This window comes from Balaenoptera ricei, chromosome 10 (genome assembly GCF_028023285.1).
Source record: "Balaenoptera ricei isolate mBalRic1 chromosome 10, mBalRic1.hap2, whole genome shotgun sequence".
NCBI lineage: Eukaryota > Metazoa > Chordata > Mammalia > Artiodactyla > Balaenopteridae > Balaenoptera > Balaenoptera ricei.
Window position 1 is genome coordinate 38,839,779 of NC_082648.1, and position 22,231 is coordinate 38,862,009.

At 34.9% G+C, this 22,231-nt stretch overlaps 1 protein-coding gene across 3 annotated transcripts in view; it reads right to left on the reverse strand.

Moving 5' to 3' along the window:
• Positions 1–2,855: 2,855 nt before the first annotated feature.
• SCAF11 (SR-related CTD associated factor 11) overlaps positions 2,856–22,231 on the reverse strand; it is a 72,385-nt gene continuing 53,009 nt past the window's right edge. Inside the window, exons 8-16 of one of the 3 annotated variants that reach the window (XM_059935725.1) lie at positions 15,417–15,475; positions 15,055–15,164; positions 13,973–14,074; positions 12,099–12,205; positions 8,747–11,449; positions 7,761–7,996; positions 6,412–6,630; positions 5,941–6,060; positions 2,856–5,656 (exon numbers count right to left, since the gene is read on the reverse strand). In XM_059935725.1, coding sequence (XP_059791708.1) covers positions 5,510–5,656; positions 5,941–6,060; positions 6,412–6,630; positions 7,761–7,996; positions 8,747–11,449; positions 12,099–12,205; positions 13,973–14,074; positions 15,055–15,164; positions 15,417–15,475 — 3,803 coding nt within the window. In that variant the 3' untranslated portion in view covers positions 2,856–5,509. Of the gene's footprint in view, positions 5,657–5,940; positions 6,061–6,411; positions 6,631–7,649; positions 7,997–8,746; positions 11,450–12,098; positions 12,206–13,972; positions 14,075–15,054; positions 15,165–15,416; positions 15,476–22,231 lie in introns of all 3 variants that reach the window. The other 2 variants (XM_059935724.1, XM_059935723.1) reach the window with 2 other exon arrangements.

The following is a 22,231-nucleotide window of genomic DNA, read 5'->3' on the forward strand; positions in this document are numbered from 1 at the left end:
GGCCGCGAGCCACAACTGCTGAGCCCGCGTGCTGCAACTACTGAAGCCTGCACACCTAGAGCCTGTGCTCCGCAACAACAGAAACCGCAATGAGAAGCCCTCGGACAACTACGAAGAGTAGCCCCTGCTCGCCGCAACTAGAGAAAGCCCGCATGCAGCAACAAAGACCCAATGCAACCAAAAATAAAAAATAATAAGCAGAAGGAAAAATATTCAACCTCACTAATAAGCAAAAGCATAACTTATTTGGGGAAAGGTCAGAGTCCACAAAAATGCTCATCATTGAAAAAGAAAAAAAAAAAGCTGAAAGCTGCCACCATCTAATAAATATAGAAAGCACACTTTTAAGTGTTGCACACAACTTCACTCTCCTGCACATTTCTTACAGAAGCATATTTTATGTGATGCATAATTATTTTCAGTGGGGAATTACTTTTTCTCCCCAAATTCATGGATTTCTTTTTCCCACTGAGACTAGATTGAAAGAAGGGAAGGGATGAAGAATGGTAGATTTGTCTACCAAAAATCTAAACAATGGCTTTGAGTTAATTGCTGGCCTCTGGATTTTTTTTACAAATTTTTTTACTGTGAAATATAACACCACATATAACAAAGTGCATAAAGAGTAGAGTTTATTATGTAACAACTGCCCAGGTCAAGAAGTAGACCTTGGTAGTCCCCCTCCTTCCCAGGCCTTTGTCCCATCTCAGTCACAACCTCCTCCCTCCCCCATATCAGTGACCACTATCCTGATTTTAAAGGCAATCAATCAATCACTCCCTTTAAAGGTTTTTTGGTTTTATCAATCAATCACCCTTCCTCGCACCTTATTCCCCCAAGCAAAGTCAGTTCTGTGCTCCCACTATACTTTTTTATTTCAGCCATTACTCCCACATGTGATGATATGTTGGTTTACATCTGTGAGCTCAACTTAACACCCCAAGTCAAGCAGACGTCGGCGTCTACCGATCCTAGGTCTGAATCCTGGCTCTATCACTAAGTAGCTGTGTAACTAGGTAACTCAGTTAAAGCTTTATGCATCTCAATTTTCTCATCAGTAGAACAAAGATAATTACTAGAATTAGTTTTATAGATAAAATAAGGTAAATATGTCTGACAGAATGCCTATCACATAGTACAAGCTTAATATGCTATTATTGTACCATTCTTTTAGAAAACTGTGGTATGATTAAACCCGGTTATATGTGAAGAATCCAAGAATTCCGGACACATAGTAGGTGTGCACTGTTGTTTGATAAAATGAATGTTAAGACCCTAAAAACAAGAGCAATCTTACATGCTGTCACAATATCAAAGTTGGAACTAAGTAAACTAAACTATAAGCTCAGACACTGTGGAGGGACTATAAATTAGGACACTTTTCACAGAGCAACTTGACAACATCTATCCAAATGAAAAATGTGTATATCCTGAAATTCAATGTAACCTTGTACACAAAAAGATTCGCAGAGGTAAGTCACGCAGGGTGTTAGTTAAAACATTGTTTCTAGTAACCAAAACTTGTACATAACTTAAAATGTCCATCAACAGAGGAACACGATATAGCTCCTATAAAATAGAACATGGACATGACTATATCTTCAAGTTATTAAGGGGACTAGAAATGCACAAGTTTACAGGATATAATTCATGTGCTGGGGGAAAAGATCTGTGAAAACTATTTTCCGGGAGCCTTAAAAAGTATCTTATAAATGCATTGAAGAGTTTGGGAAAAATAACTTTCTGATGGTTCTCTTTGCAGAGACAAATCAGCTTAGGAAAACAATGGAGTTTTAAACTAAATATATTGTTTTAAACTGAATTTTAAAAATTACACTTCAAGGGCTTCCCTGGTGGCGCAGTGGTTGAGAATCTGCCTGCCAATGCAGGGGACACGGGTTCGAGCCCTGGTCTGGGAAGATCCCACATGCCGCGGAGCAACTGGGCCCGTGAGCCACAGCTACTGAGCCTGCGCGTCTGGAGCCTGTGCTCCGCAACAAGAGAGGCCGCGATAGTGAGAGGCCCGCGCACCGCGATGAAGAGTGGCCCCGCTTGCCACAACTGGAGAAAGCCCTCGCACAGAAACGAAGACCCAACACAGCCAAGAATGAATAAATAAATAAATAATAATTTTAAAAAAAAATTACACTTCAAGTGTAAATGTATGTATATAATTACATCTTAAAAAATTTTAGGGGGAAATAAAAACTGATCAAGATATTCTACTTACAGGAATCAATTCCCAGAAAATAATCTGAAATGGGTACAATTTATGTATAAAGATGTTTACATCAGTCATTTATATTAGTACAATTTATATTTTGCTAATTTTATTATTTATATTAGTAAAAATAGCTTAATATCCAATAGTGGAGGATTGTTTTAAGTAACGGTATATCCGTGTAATAGAATTCTATTACAGCTATTAAAAGTCGTCATGCTGCAGAATAATTATTAAAATGGGAACTTCTCAATACATTAAGTGAAAAAGATGTTACAACATAGTTACGTGCAGTTTGATCTGTTAATAGTTGTTACCTTTAAGTGGTAGGATTACAGGCTATTTTTCTCCTTTTGTTTTTAGGTTTCTTCCCTCTTTTACAGATTTTTAAATTTACTAAATAAGCTTTTCTAATTTCCTACAATGATATGTAATTAGGAAAAAATGCTATTAAAATACGTGCTTATAGCTAACTCCACTTGCTTTACAACTTGGACATTTACGTTAACTATGATGCTAAGCCTAACTACTTTGGTACAAATCCAAGAAATACTGCAACACATGTTTGGAAAGAGTTTATGTGGTGAAAGTCACCATTTCCCAGGAATCTTAATAATAAAACGTTAGACACTACTTTGTTTATCAAAAGAATTTATTAGAAAATATTACATACTACATATCTGTTTAATAAGAGTATTGTTTCAGTAGACAGCACTCCATCCTCATACTACAAACAATGTCTCATGGACCATGGAGCAAGCACTGTGCTTGTGAAGCTACATCTTTTGGATGGAACATTCAAGCAGTACACACTGTGGCCATTTAAAGGAAAATAATGGAAAAAATGTAATTACCAGAGGAGAAAAATAAAAAATTTTGGAATGTTAAAATAACAACTAATTTTAGTCTCAAAATTCTAGGCGTCACTATAGCCTAAAACATCAGTCAATGTGACTAGAAAGTTAAAGAGACCAAGGTTTCAAAGGTTAATACTGAATCTTCATAAATAACAAGAGGAATCTGTAACCTCACAAAATGTTTTTGATTAAGTTTGTGCACATGCAAAATTAATGTAAATTTCTGATAAAAGAATGGGAAATGTTAAAAAGCAATGTATTTTTTTTAACATAAAGCATGCACTTTCTAATACATTCTTAAATATTTCAAAGTTGATTCTAGTCCAGTAATATTCTTCATTAGCTATTTCAATTGCAGGCCAACCAGTACCCCAACCAGATACAGAGTACACTCTTGTTATTCAAGAAAGGTGGAATTAATTCTTGGCACTGCTACCAAAGATGCAAGACTTTTAACTCTTGACCACACCACCTATTTTTTCTTCAAAACTTTTAAACATGTTTGCACAAGCTAAACGGTATAAAGCAAATTTTAAACTGTCATCCAACTCCCAAATGTCACTGAAAGAAAATGTCGGAAAAGTATGTTGTGTGATTAATCAATTTAGGCAATTTGCTACAAAATTTTCTACATGTGAACCAGCTTTAACCCAAAATAGATTAAAAATTCACACAATTGTTTCTAGAGTTCAAAACTGAAACAAATGAGGTGTGCATTGATATTTAAAACACTGTCTTAATATTTTATTCAAGAAATATACTTCCAAAACTCTTTCCCCATCATAATCTAAACACAAACCTTAATTAAAAATATATATAAATCAGTAGAATACCATATTACAAATGCCCAGAAATGCAGAATAAAGATCAGAAACTGCTTGGAAATATTTCTACCACTTTTGGGATTATACTCATAATCTAATAAAGATTATGAACTAGCACAATCATTACTGGGGCCAATATTTCAAAATTCGCCTATCAAAGCTAGCACCAGGAAAGTATTATACACATAAAATTGAGAAACAGATAATCTTTACTTCAGAAAAGCACAGTCCTAAAGAGTATTGCTTTCACTATTTAGCTAGTACAAGGGTCAGTCTGTCTCACTGAGGCACAGATCCATCTTTGTGCCATTAACATCTTATCTGAAGTGCTTTCCAGTTATTTGGTATCTATTGAAAACTGTTACTGGAATGAAACAGTTTATCATGGAAATAATCCATTTTCTCTTCCAAGATGCCAAATAAAATAATAAGGCTAGAACATTTTAAACTTACCTTTAATAAAAATAGTACTAAAAAAAAACCAATCTCTAGTCCCTGAAAGCCTAAACAAGACTCCATTACTTAATTCCTCTCCTTTTTCCAAAACACCGGTTTTAATGTCTAGAATTTCGCAACATGATTAATGGCCGCCATATGGTCACCAAATTAACACTTTATTCACTGTAAAGCATTTGGAGATTTCTCAAATGTGAAAAGAATTTCATTAGTGATTAGTCAGATGAGCAACAACCGGAAAGCCAGTGAAGCAAGCAAGTGTCATGATTCTACCGTAGCCACAGGGAAGGGAGGAGGGTCACTACTTAAAAGCAATTCTCCAATTGGCACAAACAATTTACCATCTCTGATAAGTAGAAGATATTATGGAAGAACATAATTTTTACAAAGTCAACACTTTCTCCAAACAGGTCTTCTAAATTCAACAGAGCTTATTAGACTGCCGAAGTTGTAAATCTAGCAAATCAAACTGCTTCATCTCAACTGGGGGAAAAAAAGGCACGAAAGAAAAACAAGCAGCATAACCTTTATTTGGTGATACAATAGGTGAACAGTGTTCTAAAGTTTTGAACACTGAATTTTACTCGTGTGATAATTTGTTTTCTATCTAAGCAATTTACTCAGATGTGTGCTTTAAAAATACACAGTAGGAACCCTGCAATTGGTATGTTATTAGAAATATTTTTCATGGTAATACATTATTTATCTTTGTATAATTAGAGAGAAAAATCATAAAGATCATACTTTATTTTTAGCCTGACAGAATAAATGTATTATATATATCTCTTCCAAAACCAGTGCACTCAGAAGTTCATTTATGCACTCCATTGCTCAAATCAAAAAGCTGTACATCTTCCAGTATCCACAATATAACACAGTCCTAGTAAAAATGCACATTCCTTTAACCCCTTTACTTTCCCTTGAATTTGTTTTTATTTTGGGGGGGAGGGGGGTAGAAGGGAGGAAAAGATATAGAAGTTGCGGTGCAGAACTATATTTATTTAGAGCAAAACATTATATCCTACATTAAAAAAAATAATTTTATCAAAACCAAATTTCAATCACAGTTATGTATGATTTTCCATTAAAGGTACATGTTGAAATTGCACTTTGCAGGTATCTTGATAGTGTCCTTTATAGTGCTCCCCACTTCAGCCTATGTTTTTATCAGTAGACACAGGTTCTTCCAGAGTTTTCTTTTGGCTTCCCTTCCGTGAATATTTGTATTTGTCTACATAGGCTTTAACCAGATTTGCCACTTTAGTAGAATTTACTTCTCCACTCTTACTATGACAAACCTATAAAAAAAAGAAGGGGGAATATTTTTTTCATACCTTAAACAGATTAAAGGAAAATGGAAAGCTTTATGAAAAACAAATATGCCAAAGAGATAACCAGACATTTTTTAATGTTTCATTATCTCCTGTCGGGTACATGTTTAGTTATCTCAAAAGGTAAAAAAACAGACAAGAATGATAGAAGCTACCTCTTACTATTTTAATTAATTTAATTAAGCATTCCTTTATTAAAACAGGCATGTTCAGAATAATATGTACATAACTCCACTAAAGCTATAACTTACTTTATCTACCGCTTTCCGCACAATCTCTTTATATTCTTCCTTGGTGATATCTTTATTTTGATAAAATGGCTTAATGGCCAATTTTACCTCCTGTGCTGCTTTTTCTTGAATTTGCAATTTCTGATGAGAGGAAAATATATAATTATTTGCCCAATCACATACTTTCAAAAAAAATTCTTTAAAAATTGAAAACACTGTACATTTACATTATTGCAAGGAACTATTCAAATATTAGTGTTATAAATACAAAAGTTATTTACTAACACATACCAAACATTTCTAAAAATAAGTATGAAATACTACCAGTAATTCAATTGGCACCCACATATTTAGACAGAACCCTTTAAATAATGTTGGAATTTAAGGCTATCAACAATAAATTCCCTTCACCACTTATACAACAGAAAGCTGTTATTTTTTCATCTTTATCATATACAGAATTATGTAGGTTGCTCTCAACTTTGAACTTGCCTTGTCTGTCTTCGAGCTATCTGCGCTGGCTTCCACTGTAACACTTACTTTGCTTTCTGCCAATTTTACAGCAGCATTAGAAGCTCTGCTGTGACTTGATGACGAAGTATTACCAGAACTTGGTCCCTGAACTGTTCCCATATTTCCTGGGGCTGCTGTCGGAGCAGGCAAGACTGGTGTACTCATGTTATTACTTACATGAGAAGCACTAGGAATACCCTGTTTTAAAGAGTTATCATCAGTTAATGAATTACTTGTACTCAATAAAAGTCTTTTAGTCACCTATTAGAAATAACATCAAAAAAAAATCAAAGCAATCCAATACTTAAATACTTAAGGGAAATGCATATTTCAGGTCATTTATATCTAAAGGACTGAAGAAAAATGAGTAACATTCTTAAACAGAGCCCCATTTAAATATTTCATGATGACTTTAAAAAAATATATATGTATTGTAATGTTCTGACAGCAATACTAAAACCAACAAGAAGCAGAGCAGCATTAATAACAGTATCTTTCCTACAAGGCTCTTTAGAGTAGGTGCCCCCCCTTCAAAGATGGAGGAAAGTGAGACAGTGAAGTCAAATGACTTGCAGTGAGTTGACAGCAGAAAAAGATACAAGATCCCAAATTCCCACTCCCCTTGCTCTTCCAACTCTTGCTGTCAGGATTCTAGAATTTCTGAGATGTAGACATGAAACTATGATCAACACAATGTTTACAGATTATTATTGAAATTTTTCTATATTTAAGAAGTGCCTCAGAGGCACTTTTTTCAGCATGGTAAATTCATGAAAATGAAACACAGACAGTAATGGACGATGAACAGCTTTATCTGGTGTTTGAACAAAACAGTACACGGTTTATCACAGCACCCAATCACAACAAGTTCCCACCCCCTAAAAGTCCAATAAATCAGGGAAAGTGTCCACCACTTGATTCTAGTTTGGCTCATAATTTGGTCTTTTTAATCTAACCAAAAAACCTGTTTGGGTATCAGCAACAGCCTATATGCAGCTCAGATCTGACACTATGCATTCCGTTCATTTGCTCATTTGGGAGTGGGAGGTTTGGGGAAGGACAGTGAAAAAGGGGTTATGAAAGTTTACCATAAACCTAACCAAATAAGTCACTGTGTATGGATATCCAGCCAGGAAGCCCTTTCTTGAACATCTGTCCCTAATAGCTAAATGTTTACAATGGCTATGTTGATTAAACTTGAGTTGCTGAAAACATACCTGCAATTGCTTTCCATCTGGCTGTGAAGCAATGTAGCTGACTTGCTGGGATGGAGGGGGAGGGGGTGGTGGTGGTGGTAGTCCCTGAGATACACTGGTAGGAGCAGCTACCTGCATGAGAGGCACTCCTGTGTGCAGATGCAAGGGCAGCTGAGGATGAATGTTAAATGGACTGCGCTGGAGATTCATCAGAGGAGCGTGAACACCCACTGGATATGGGAAGATATTCATAGGCTGGTGTTGTGCATTCATTTGTTGCTGCATTACATTCATTTGTGGTTGCATCATATTTATAGGTAGCTGAGAACCATCACCTTGTTGGTTTGTTTGGTCTTTTAGGTTAGAATCTATCAAAAGAAAAAAGGCTTATGAAAAAAAATCATGTTACAAATTTCTTTAGCCAGAGAAACAAAGAACCACTGGTTACAATTAAATAGCAATTAACAGAACACCTAAACCAATACCCAATTATTCAGTTTAATCCTGTCATTCCTAAATAATGTGGGCTGATTTTCTAACTGAAAGAAAACATTCAACTAAAATTATTTTAAAGCATAACTTCACACAATAACATTGGTCAGCACTCACAAAGAATCAGTAGCTCAAGAAACTTCCTAGTTAAATAATCACATAAAATTTAACTAGATTACTAAATTAGAAGGTTAATCACTTTTTAAAAATCTGCAACAGAGTTTTTCTTGCAATGTTCCCAAGAGAAGTCAAGAAAAGGTAAACCTTTTTTAGCAGAGTGACTTATTTATAGGAAAACAATGATCAAAAAAATTCAAGTGCACACATCTGATATAAATGAAACAGAATTTAAATCCTGCATAGTACTATCTCAAATTCTTCTACTGTAGCAAATTATACTTAAAATATTTATGTCTTTGGCAAGGTTTGGGGCAGGCATGGGGTGAAAAAAGAAAATAAATATTGAAGTGTACATCTATTATACAATACAAAGTGACTTGTAAATAACTGGGATTCATTTTAACATAAAACTATAAATAGGGATTATTTCAATTCATATAAATAAGGTATTAAATTTTTAATCTCTTTCTTCAAATGAAAGTGTTGATAAATAAACATAATGTTACCCTGTTCAGTTGTTTCCTCCTCTTGTCTCATCCATCCAGACTGTGGACCTGAAGAATTCCTCCCTCGTCGTGAATAATAGTTTTGTACATCTGCTGGCAGAGTCTTTCTCACAGCCCAACTTGATGCAGATGTCCACCCCGACCTATCTGCCGGTGTATCAAATGAGAACTCTTGCTCACTTTTCCGTTTATAGGGTTGCTGTTCCACAAACTTGAAAGTCTCATTCCCTGAACTATTTGAATTCCCTGAGAGGGGTTTTCGGTTTTGCCACCTATTTTCATTTTGATCTGTGTAGGCAAAACCACCTCTGTAAGCGCCTCTGCCACGGTTACCTCTACCACGGTTAGACATCCAACCTGAACCAAAGTTTTTATTCCAAGAATTCCCTGAATTTTCATTTCTATTTTCTTCCCAATGAGAATCTTTTAACTTTTCTGGATTTCTGGTCCTCGGATCAGGCCCAGAATTTATTTTTTCTGTTACCCAACTGGGGCAGTCATTTCTATGTTTGTCAGCAGAATTTGAATCATCAGCATCTGGACTGATGTCATTTTTTTCTCTTCTTGTATTTTCATTCTGTTTCTCTGAGTCATTCTTTCTGTATCGATCATTTCCTCGTGGACATCTCCAACCATCATTTGCCCATCTTTCCTTCCATCGAGGAGAATAACTGACTCTGTCATTTCTACCAAATGATGAACTCTTACTTTTTGTTCTAGATCTTGATGGTGACCTAGAACGAGATCTGGACCGAGACCACCTTCTGGTTCTCCTTTCTCTATCTCGATCTCTCTTTGGCCCATCTCTATCACTTTCTCTTTCTCTGCTCCGGGACCTGGATTTTTCTCTTGGGGAGGAATCTTTCAGTCTTGACTGAGATCTTCTGTTCTCTCTAGAAGTGTCTCTTTTTGGGGAGAGTGATTCAGATCTTTTGCCTTCCCTAGTGCTATCTCTTTTTGGAGATCGAGACTGAGATTTCCTCCTTTCTCGTGGGTCCTTTTTTGGGGACTGAGAACGAGATTTTCTCCGTCCTCTTGCAGATTCTTTCTTGGGAGATGGTGATCGAGACTTCCTGCTTTCTTTTCCAGTTTCTCTTTTGGGAGATGGAGACTGAGACCGCTTCTTTTCTCGTGCAGTGTCTTTGTTGGGAGACCAAGTTGTAGATGGAGAATGAAATCTAGATCTTCGAGTACGAGGCTTTTTGGCTTTATCTATCGTATCTATTGGGATTTCAGATGGTTGAGATACAGTTTCAACCTTTTCATTTGAAGGACCAGAAGATGACATATTCTTTTGGGAACTGTGCTCCACAAAATTTTCATTCAATTGTTTAGCATCAGCATTTACAGATGGTTCGAGTTCAGATTCATTCTGGTCACTGCAAAATGAATCACATTCCATAGGTATCATTTCATTATTGTCCTCACTAAAATGCTTCTGAGTCAGTGCAACATGTGTTTTAGGCAATTCTGTAGATCTGGGATGTTCAACCAGAGATTCAGTCTTTTCTTCGAAAGATTTGTCCAATTTGGTGTTAAGATCTTTTTTTAATAAATTGTTTTCAGAGTCTTGAATACTATTGAAATTTTCATTCCCTGAAGTATCACATGTTGCAATTATTTCTGCATCTTCATTTTCAACATGCCCAAGCAAATGAACCTCTGAGCTCTCAATAGATTTTTTGTCCACTGTTTGTATAATTCCACCCTCAGAAGATTCTAATTTGGGGCTGTCAATAAGATGTTCTGTTTTTACTGTAGAATCTTTATGGTCAATAATTTTTACTATAGGACTCTCCATAACTTTTCCTTCATTAACCGCTGACTCTACGTTCTCAGGGATCTCACCTAGGCTTGATATAGGTTGGTGTACTTCAATTTCAGATCCTGAACATGTAAGAAAATCATTTGGAAGATGATCTGTACATCCATCTGCTTTTACTTCTGATTCTGAAGGTAAAGCTATTTGGTCCTGATTTTCCAATGGGTCACCTCCTTTTTCAGAAGTATTCTTAGAAATCTCACTTTCCAGACATAAAATATTAGCCTCTATACCTGTATTCTCAACTTTTTGAATTTCCTCCTCCTCTCCGACTAGCACAGGAGGATCTTGGGTACCAGACTCAGAATATAAAGATTCTACTCTTTCCTCTGTATCATGGGTCTCACTATGTTCCTCACTTTCTTCTACTGGCTCACTGCAACTTCTCAAGCCATTAGCAGACTCATTTTCTACATTTATCTGCACAGTGTTACTACTTTCTACATCTGATTGATGTTCTTTCTCTAACACAGGTGGTATGTCAGATTCTACTATTTCTTCATCTACTGAATCACTGGAAGATGATTTTTCAGGGGGAGGTAAAGAGCTCCGAAGTTTCTTTTTCAGTAAAGGTAGTTTTCTTCCTCTTCTTACAGACTTCCGTTTTGGAGCCTGCCTTGTTTGCTTTTCTGACTCACCTGAAGAGGAAACACTTACAGATGGATTATTACTATCTGGGGCATCACACCCAGAATTATTTGATACTGGTGACCTCTGAGACTGACTGACTGGTTCAGCTCTCGTGTTACGTGTAGATCTCCTTGTAGGAGTTGTTGCTGCTGGTTTTCGTCTTGATCCTCTGGTGCTTGAGGTACCAGAAGTTTGCTTCTTCTCTTCTCCTTCTTGAGTATGTGCTAATGCATATCCTTTGCAAGAAGTACCTAATAATACATGTTTTTTAAAAAAGTAAAAAGTAAGTGTATGTTTCAAAAATGATAATAGTTTGGCTTAAGCTTATTTTAGCATAAAATAGACATCTATAACAGAGTAAAACAAAATATACTTGTGAATCAAATTATAAATAAATGCATAGCTACTAACACCTGAGTAATACCAATTTTTTAATGCTACTGAAATGAGTTATCCCAAGATTTGAATCCATGTGGGCAATTTTATAGGGAAAAAAACAAAAGAAAATATGTTTCGTCTGATAACTGCCATTTGCTTAATGAATCACTAGGCAAAAGCAAGAGACAACAGCTATCCACAAATAGTAAAGACTCAAATTATTTGTTCATAATTAGTAGGAGATATTACTTTAAAGATCATGGTTTGAACATTGAAGCCCTAAAGAGAAAGGAGACTTCTAATCAGTTCCTCAAAGACATGAAGTTGTAATTTCTTAAAAGGGATTTTCTAGTTGGGACAATTTTAAAGTCAAGTCACTGTACAAATATTTATAGAAATATCTAGGACTTACTATCTATACCTTATTTACACTTTTTCTAAGTCATCAACACTCATACTTTTTATGAGACTGAAAGAGGCTAATAACTTTTTTTAAACTAGAAAGAATTTCAAAAACTTTACCAAAATTTTCTAAAGATATGGTACTTGTTGGAAAAATAGTTCTTGGCAACACAGAGGAGATGAGAGGAAGGACTTCTGTTTCAATATTCCAGGGTATAAAACTAATTCTGAAAATTCAAAACAAAATAAAGACATTTTTGTTTAAATGGTTTAAAAATTAAACCAGCAATTTAAAGGTACTAATTTTCCAAATCAGGTTAGCAACATTAAAATACAGGGTGCTTAAATTATTTTTTGCCAAATAGCTAAAAATGTAAGCTCAAGGTTACTCATTGTTCAAAGATGGCTACCAACTGGCTGCAAAAAACAAAAACAAAACAAAAAACCTTTTAAAAGCATGTTTTTCGCTAAATTAATAGCAAAGGGAGATCAAAGGCAACTTAATACATAACAGTTGTTTCTTGTTTAAATAAATTAATGCAATACTTTGTCAAAAAATTTTTTAGCCTTTTTTCCCCACCACTCTAAAAAATAATAAATTTGGATAATAAAATGCAGATAAATAAAATACACAAATGAAATGCACAGATTTTAAGTGCACAGTGTGATGACTTTTGACCAATGTATATACCTGTATAACCTCCACACCAAACAAGAAATAGGACATTTCCGCCATCCCATAAAGCTCCTTCATGCCCCTTGCACCAGCCCCCCCTCCACTTCCAAAGAGATAATTTAGTCGAGTTAATCAAATCAGGTTTTAAAGAAATTATCAAGGTCAAAGGGGAATCAGTCCATAAATTTAAAAAAAGTAACAAAAACTGAAAGTAAAACTACATCACTTGAATTTTGAATGTGATAACCATCATGGATGTTTATCACATTTTTTATTAGACTTCTTTATGTTTTTACAGCATATATCAAGGCCAAAAACATCAAAATAAATACATTTTTAAAAAGGAAAAAAACACCTGATTTCTATTGCTATGTTATATTCTAAAATTCCTCAATCTGAGGATGATGGCTCTTCAAGGTTCCCAGGGTCTCTATGGACCTGCTAAGACCCCAAAGTTTCTTCATTTATAACCAATCCACCCTCAGCTTCTTCCTACTCCGATTCATATTTTGTTCAGTCAGGTCTCCTAACAAAAGACTATCTCACCCAGTCTAAGGTGAGATTCTGGAGTAGGAGGAAAGAAGCTTGAAAAACAATGTGCAACTTGCACATGTACAAAAAAAACAGCTCTAAGAAAAGGTTTCATATTATACATATCTGGACTAATTTTACTTATGTTCCATTGTTATTCCTAGAGGGTGAAGGCCCTTTGCAGAACTGTATTACAGTGATATATAATAGTTACAGTATGTTACAGGAATGAATATAAAACTCTGGCAAGGAACTTGGTCTTTACATAGGAGCCTGATTTAAGTATACATCGTGTACCTACCGATGTGTTAATAGCTTCAGAATAAACTAAGAAAGAAAGGGCTAGATTATAGAAAGTCATGAATGCCAGGGCAAAGTAGGGACTTGATCAAGTAGTTATTTAGAATAACACTGTGGAGATGGGAAGTGTCATGATAAAATCAGTGCTTTAGCTAATAGCACACAGGGAAGATTGGAATGGAGGAAAAGATAGAAGAAGGATGGAAGACCTGAATGCTATTACTAATAATGAATCTTATCATTTGGGTGCTCTCCCTGTTAAAGTAATCAAATATCTACATTTATTAAACAAATAAATAAAATATTCTTTACTTTTCAAGGAGTTCTTTAAATAAGGGCTTTTCATTAGGCATCTGAAACACCAAAGTTGAATTAAACAAAACTTTCTTAGAAACATACCTATTGAATAAGATACCTCTATGCCTTATTAATGATATCTTATGCACATGTTAGCATGTAGGCACTTTAGTAAACAATTTTTTTTTACCTTCCAATTCCAGGTAACGTATCAGGAAACCATGACAATTCCAGTTCCTGTCTCTTCTGCCTAATCAATGCACTGATTTCATTGACTTCTAAAAATTCTGTACTAAAAGATAAATTTTAGACCCTCATCAGAATTCCAAATATTTAAGTTCAGAATAACAACTGGGTTATACCATAAATAGCAGAAGTTTTTATACCTAGCATTATAAATCACATTTTTTAAAAAAAGAACCTTTTTCTATTTAAACACATTCAAAATGAACTCATTCCTAAACTAAAATTTTTATATTATAAATCTAAATTGTACTAATCTGATTCATAAAAATAACACTTGAATTTCTATCTTAAGTGACAGAATTAAAAAGTCAATTCAGACTAATATCCTTATTATTGAGAGAAAAGAGCAACACTACTTCTATCCCATGAACCAAAGTTGCAGCAAGCAGTTCCAGCCAAAATTCTAGGTGCAATAGTTTGCCATCTGAAACTAAGCATAAGACAAAAGAAGAAAATAAAGGAAGGCATGGTTATTTTTGTAACCAAAAATGGGTACACTTCAGTTTTTCAAAAGGCTACTCGGATGTAATTGTTTTCTTTGGTACCTTGCCAGCCTCTAAAATTAAATCACAATCTTAATCTGTTGGTTGTTCATTCAACCAACTCCATGTGATTTTAAAACCCCAACTTAATCTTCAAATTCCACAAATATCTACTCAGTATCTATAATGCCAGTTACTAAGGATTCAAAGATGACTGAGTCTACTCTGAAAGTGTTCTGCTTTATTAGTTACTTCCCTCATCATTTAACAACTAGCCTACTTCTCTATCACATAAAAACCTTGTGTAGAACAACTTAATTTATTATTAATGAAAAGGAAGACCACTAGCATAGGCAGTCACTGCATAATAGAGGGTCACAAAGTAACAGGTTTCCCTTTGTTTATTTGCCAAAAGAAACAAAAACATAAAACAAGGTGCTTTTATAATGTTTGTTGAGCCAAGTTTAAATTTCTACCAAAAGTTAACTATAATAATTAAAATATCAAATATAAAAAGCATAAATTACAAGCAAAAAATACTAACCGGTAAGCTGTACAGGTAAAAGAAGATTCTCCAGTGTGACTACTAGAAGAGAAGATACTGGAGAAAAAATTTCTGAAGCACTGATTTGTACATGGATTTGATCTTTGAGGCTAGAAAAGTAAAGAGAGGTTGGTGTTACAGCAAACAAAATCTTTCCATAATAGGTAGGTAATATTGGGTTAGCCAAAAAGTTCATTTAGGTTTTTCTGTTAAATCTTAACTGAAAAACTCGAACGAACTTTTTGGCCCACCCAATAGTTATATTTAAATATTTTGATATACCTGAGGCACTAGAGTTATGTACCAAAACAATAATAAACTATTATTATCTAAGAAAAATATTTTTCTTTATTTCAACAAACCTTATTTGTCTTTATTACTGCATTTTCTTTTCCTCCCATTTCACTGTATTTAGAGTTTCCTGTACAAAGACACAAAAAGATCTTCCCTTAATTTTTACTTTAAAAGGTTTTAAACAAGTATTAATACTGGCATATTGACAAGAGAAGGTTGAAATGTGTAGAAAAGTTGTATTCAAAATAACAGTACTTGCATTTATATAATTTTTTAAAATGCTAATTTTATCTTGTTAAGCCACAGACAAAAGGAAAATATAAGAGGCCACAATACAGAAAACCAGTGAAGCATGTAAAATTGCTATGCTTGGAGCATTAAGTATTAAAATTCTAGTCAATATTTTCTGGCACCATGTGCAAACTTAAACCATCTTATAATAAAAAGCATATAAAAGAAGTCAAATTATTTAATATAAATAATGAACTTAATATGTCCTTTCAAGTTATGACCTAAACAAGAGGTACTGTTAACTCACCTCAAGTAGAAGCTGACCAGGGGAACTGGGGCCATCAGCCCTTGTCAACCATAAATTACCATTTGGCCACAGTCACCAACTTCAATTAAGTACCCTCCCCCTTCCTCCTCAAACTTTATAGAATTAGGAAAAGTAGAAGTGTTGATTAAAACAGCTTTCTGCTATAGCAACGTTTTTGGTTGTACTGCTTACGACTTATTTTTTGGTTTTACCTGTCCCATCTGAAAATTTATTTCTATGGATACATACTTCCAGGTTAAGGAAGATAAAGGACAAATAGTTTCTGCTAACCACAAAAATTGTGTTAACATCTTTATAGATTACTGCTCTTGGTTTTTCTTTATCATCAAGCCTATGTTATTAGTCATCTCTGCCTATCAATACACTTGTCTGCAATAAACTGCTGCTGGTACTGCCACTGCTCTCTCCTCAGAACTCTGGGAAAAGTTTACAGTACAATCAACAACTGGTCTTTCAATCTCCAGCCAAGCTTGTCTCACAAAGGCCCTACTAACTTTGTTCAAAATAGATCAACCTGACTAACTGGGAGGCCTGTTTCCTGCCACTGCAAGATTGTAAGTATTTTGGGTTTCTTCTGTCAGTCCAGTTGGTAACAGCCTACTTTCTACTTAATAACATACTAATTTCCTTTTAAGTTACTGTACAACAGCTGTATGGTTTCATGCTATTATCCATCCTTCACACATGTCCCACCCAGAACTGTTGTAACAAATGAAATTTCATGCTGGGGAGAGGGGTGCTGGCTGAGTTCCAGGAACTTATTTTCCTACCCTTTAATGTATATTTAAAAGATGATACTGATTTTTTCAAGTGGTTAAAGAAGCCAGGAATAAAAATCTGATAGGTACCCAGACACATTCTTAGAAATAACAATTTCCTTCAACTAGACCGAGAATTGCTGTGTTGTAGCTACACAGTATTTTTTATGCCCAAAGGATGCTAAGTTGTTCTCATTCAGGTTTCATTCACTCAATACTGAATAAGTACATACTGTTTACACAGCATTCCTTCACTTGGAAGCCTATGTCAAGAAGCCACCACAGATGAAATGCTCTCTGTGGGAAGAACTGTTAGTTTTCTGGCCAATGCTAAGTATGAAAATCTTATCCAAAAGCTATTTCACATATTTCTGGGTAATTCTCAGGTGATTATGAGCAGCTCCAATGGTGGATTTGTCTAAACTGTGGTTTCCTAGAGACCATTTCACAAGTTCATTCTACTAATCTATCCTTTGGGCAGCAGTGATACATCTTTTTATTTAATTTTTATCAAAGTAATGCATGTACATACTTTAAGAAGTCAAACAGCATTTCTAGACTTATTTAAAAAAAAAAAAAAACTACAGCAATCCCCACTCCTGATTTCAGCTCCACCAAAGCACTCATCAAATCCTTTAGCTGTTTCCTCTCATATTTACGTCTTTATTTCTAAATAATATGCTTATACTACTCTACCTTGATTTTTTTGGTTTCAGATATTTTCCAATTTTTTTTTCTATAGAAGATAAAGACTTTTGCTCCTCTACCTTAATGTTCTTTTGATATATTAACATTTGACATAAGCAATATTACATAATTATAACTATATAGACATTCTCAGCTGAACCATGTACTGAATTATGATTACTTTTCTTGCACAACTTCTTGCTTCTCCTAGGGATAATGACTGCTTTGTTTTCTTTTTTCTTTAATATATTATCTATCATTAACTTGGCTAACTCTACAACAAAAGTATAAATCTCCTCTTAATACACTCAAATACATCAATTCATCCATCAAGTTTGCTCCCCACTCTCCTGGAAATACTCTTCTTTTGTCTTGCTCCAATCTGAACTGATTAACTCTCTAAAAGCTGCTGTTCAACCGTCATTCTGAGACTGTCCTCTATCATCGTCACGATCCCCTTTTTTCCTGGGTCGAAACTCATTTTCTTATTTTTTTTCTCCTTTCTCTGTTTCTTTTAGGAACTCATTTTCTGAATCTCACATTGTTCCTTTGTTTACTTTCTCATTAAGTGACACATACATATTCTCCAGTATAATTATGAGAGAGGATGTGTGAGAATGAATTTTTGAGCTCTTATGTATTTGAGAATGTCTTTATTTTGCCCTAACACTTGACTCATAGTTTGGTAGTGTACAGAATTTTCTAGGTTAGTAATTGTTTTCCCCAGAATTTTCAAGGCAGTGCTCCACTGCTCCATCTATTGTTGTTGACAACATTCTTTTACACATTGTCTATTTTCTCTCTCTACAAGCTCTTCAAATATTGTATATGCAGAGTTCTAGGATTTTATAAAGCACTTAAGTGTAGTTCTTTCCTCATTTACTAGGTATTAGGTTAATTATCTGGATACTCATACTCTACTATTCTGGGAAATTTTCTTTTGTTGTATTTTTCTTGATAAATTTCTCCCTTTTATTTTTCCTTTTTGGAATTTTAGTACTCAGTACTGAAACCTCATGAACTAATACCCTATCACCTCTTTGACTTTTGTCCCACTTTCTGAGGTTTCTAAGCTCACCTCCCACTTCTGTTCAATATTTTAAACTTCTACTATAATATTCTTAATTTCCAAAAGTTTTCTTTGTTTAGTATTTTTTTTTTAAGATTTTTAGAAATTTCATGTTACATCTGAAACATTTATATTAACATATTTCCATACAAATAACCCAATGAAAGTTTAGTATTAGTTGTTTTTTTTTTATACTGCAGGTTCTTGTTAGTCATCAATTTTATACACATCTGTGTATACATGTCAATCCCAATCGTCCAATTCAGCACACCACCATCCCCACCCCACCGCAGTTTTCCCCCCTTGATGTCCATATGTCTGTCCTCTACATCTGTGTCTCAACTTCTGCCCTGCAAACCGGATCATCTGTACCATTTTTCTGGGTTCCACATACATGCGTTAATATACGATATTTGTTTTTCTCTTTCTGACTTACTTCACTCTGGATGACAGTCTCTAGATCTATCCAAGTCTCAGCAAATGACTCAATTTCGTTCCTTTTTATGGCTGAGTAATATTCCATTGTATATATGTACCACAACTTCTTTAACCACTCGTCAGTCGATGGGCATTTAGGTTGCTTCCATGACCTGGCTATTGTAAATAGTGCTGCAATGAACATTGGGGTGCATGTGTCTTTTTGAATTATGGTTTTCTCTGGGTATATGCCCAGTAGTGGGATTGCTGGATCATATGGTAAATCTATTTTTAGTTTTTTAAGGAACCTCCATACTGTTCTCCATAGTGGCTGTATCAATTTACATTCCCACCAACAGTGCAAGAGGGTTCCCTTTTCTCCACACCCTCTCCAGCATTTGTTGTTTGTAGATTTTCTGATGATGCCCATTCTAACTGGTGTGAGGTGATACCTCATTGTAGTTTTGATTTGCATTTCTCTTAATAATTAGTGATGTTGAGCATCTTTTCATGTGTTTCTTGGCCATCTGTATGTCTTCCTTGGAGAACTGTCCATTTAGGACTACTGCCCATTTTTGGATTGGGTTGTTTGTTTCTTTAATATTGAGCTGAATGAGCTGTTTATATATTTTGGAGATTAATCCTTTGTCTGTTGATTCATTTGCAAATATTTTCTCCCATTCTGAGGGTTGTCTTTTCGTCTTGTTTATGGTTTCCTTTGCTGTGCAAAAGCTTTGAAGTTTCATTAGGTCCCATTTGTTTGTTTTTCTTTTTATTTCCATTACTCTAGGAGGTAGATCAATAAAGATCTTGCTGTGATTGATGTCAAAGAGTGTTCTTCCTATATTTTCCACTAAGAGTTTTATAGTGTCCGGTCTTACATTTAGGTCTCAAATCCATTTTGAGTTTATTTTTGTGTATGGTGTGAGGGAGTGTTCTAATTTCATTGTTTTACATGTAGCTGTCCAGTTTTCCCAGCACCACTTATTGAAGAGACTGTCGTTTCCCCATTGTATATCTTTGCCTCCTTTGTCATAGATTAGTTGACAATAGGTGCATGGGTTTACCTCTGGGCTTTCTATCTTGTTCCATTATGTATGTTTCTGTTTTTGTGCCAGTACCATATTGTCTTGTCTACTGTAGCTTTGTAGTATAGTCTGAAGTCAGGGAGTCTGATTCCTCCACCTCCATTTTTTTGCCTCAAGACTGCTTTGGCTATTCGGGGTCTTTTGTGTCTCCATACAAATTTTAAGATGATTTGTTTTAGCTCCGTAAAAAATGCCACTGGTAATTTGATAGGGATTGCATTGTATCTGTAGATTGCTTTGGGTAGTATAGTCATTTTCACAATGTTGATTCTTCCAATCCAAGAACCTGGTATATCTCTCCATCTGTTGGTATCATCTTTAAGTTCTTTCATCAGTGTCTTATAGTTTTCTGCATACAGGTCTTTTGTCTCCCTAGGTAGGTTTATTCCTAGGTATTTTATTCTTTTTGTTGCAATGGTAAATCGGAGTGTTTCCATAATTTCTCTTTCAGATTTTTCATCATTAGTGTATAGGAATGCAAGATATTTCTGTGCATTAATTTTGTATCCTGCAACTTTACCATATTCATTAATTAGCTCTAGCAGTTTTCTGGTGGCAGTTTTAGGATTCTCTATGTATAGTATCATGTCATCCGCAAACAGTGACAGTTTTACTTCTTCTTTTCCAATTTGTACTCCTTTTATTTCTTTTTCTTCTCTGATTGCCGTGGCTAGGACTTCCAGAACTATGTTGAATAATAGTGGTGAGAGTGGACATCCTTGTCTTGTTCCTGATCTTAGAGGAAATGCTTTCAGTTTTTCACCGTTGAGAATGATGTTTGCTGTGGGTTTGTTGTATATGGCCTTTATCATGTTGAGGAAAGTTCCCTCTATGCCCACTTTCTGGAGAGTTTTTATCATAAATGGGTGTTGAATTTTGTCAAAAGTTTTTCTGCATCTATCGAGATGATCACATGGTTTTTATTGTTCAATTTGTTAATATGGTGTATCACATTGATTGATTTGCGTATATTGAAGAATGCTTGCATCCCAGGAATAAATCCCACTTGATCGTGGTATATGATCCTTTTAATGTGTTGTTGGGTTCTGTTTGCTAGTATTTTGTTGAGGATTTTTGCATCTATATTCATCAGCTACACTGGTCTGTAATTTTCTTTTTTTGTAGTATCTTTTTCTGGTTTTGGTATCAGGGTGATGGTGGCCTCATAAAATGAGTTGGGGAGTGTTCCTTCCTCTACAATTTTTTGGAAGAGTTTGAGAAGGATGGGTTTTAGCTCTTCTTTAAATGTTTGAGAGAATTCACCTGTGAAGCCATCTGGTCTTGGACTGTTTGTTGGAAGATTTTTAATCACAGTTTCAATTTCATTGCTTGTGATTTGTCTGTTTATATTTTCTATTTCTTCCTGGTTCAGTCTTGGAAGGTTATACATTTCTAAGAATTTGTCCATTTCTTCCAGGTTGTCCATTTTATTGGCATAGAGTTGCTTGTAGTAGTCTATTAGGATGCTTTGTATTTCTGCAGTGTCTGTTGTAACTTTTTTCATTTTTAATTTTATTGATTTGAGTCCTCTCCCTCTTTTTTTTGATGAGTCTGGCTAAAGGTTTATCATTTTGCCTATCTTCTCAAATAACCAGCTTTTAGTTTTATTGATCTTTGCTATTGTTGTCTTTGTTTCTATTTCATTCATTTCTGCTCTGATCTTTATGATTTCTTTCCTTCTACTAACTTTGGGTTTTGTTTGTTCTTCTTTCTCTAGTTCCTTTAGGTGTAAGGTTAGATTGTTTACTTGAGATTTTGCTTGTTTCTTGAGGTAGGCTTGTATAGCTATAAACTTCCCTCTTAGAACTGCTTTTGCTGCATCCCATAGGTTTTGGATCGTCATGTGTTCATTGTCATTTGTCTCTAGGTATTTTCTGATTTCCTCTTTGATTTCTTCAGTGATCTCTTGGTTATTTAGTAACGTATTGTTTAGCCTCCATGTGTTTGTGTTTTTTACGTTTTTTTCCCTGTAATTTATTTCTAATCTCATAGTGTTGTGGTCAGAAAAGATGCTTGATATGATTTCGATTTTCTTAAATTTACTGAGGCTTGATTTGTGACCCAAGATGTGATCCTGGAGAATGTTCCGTGCGCACTTGAGAAGAAAGTGTAATCTGCTGTTTTTGGATGGAATGTCCTATAAATATCAATTAAATCTATCTGGTCTATTGTGTCATTTAAAGCTTCTGTTTCCTTATTTTCATTTTGGATGATCTGTCCATTGGTGTAAGTGAGGTGTTAAAGTCCCCCACTATTACTGTGTTACTGTCGATTTCCTCTTTTATAGCTGTTAGCAGTTGCCTTA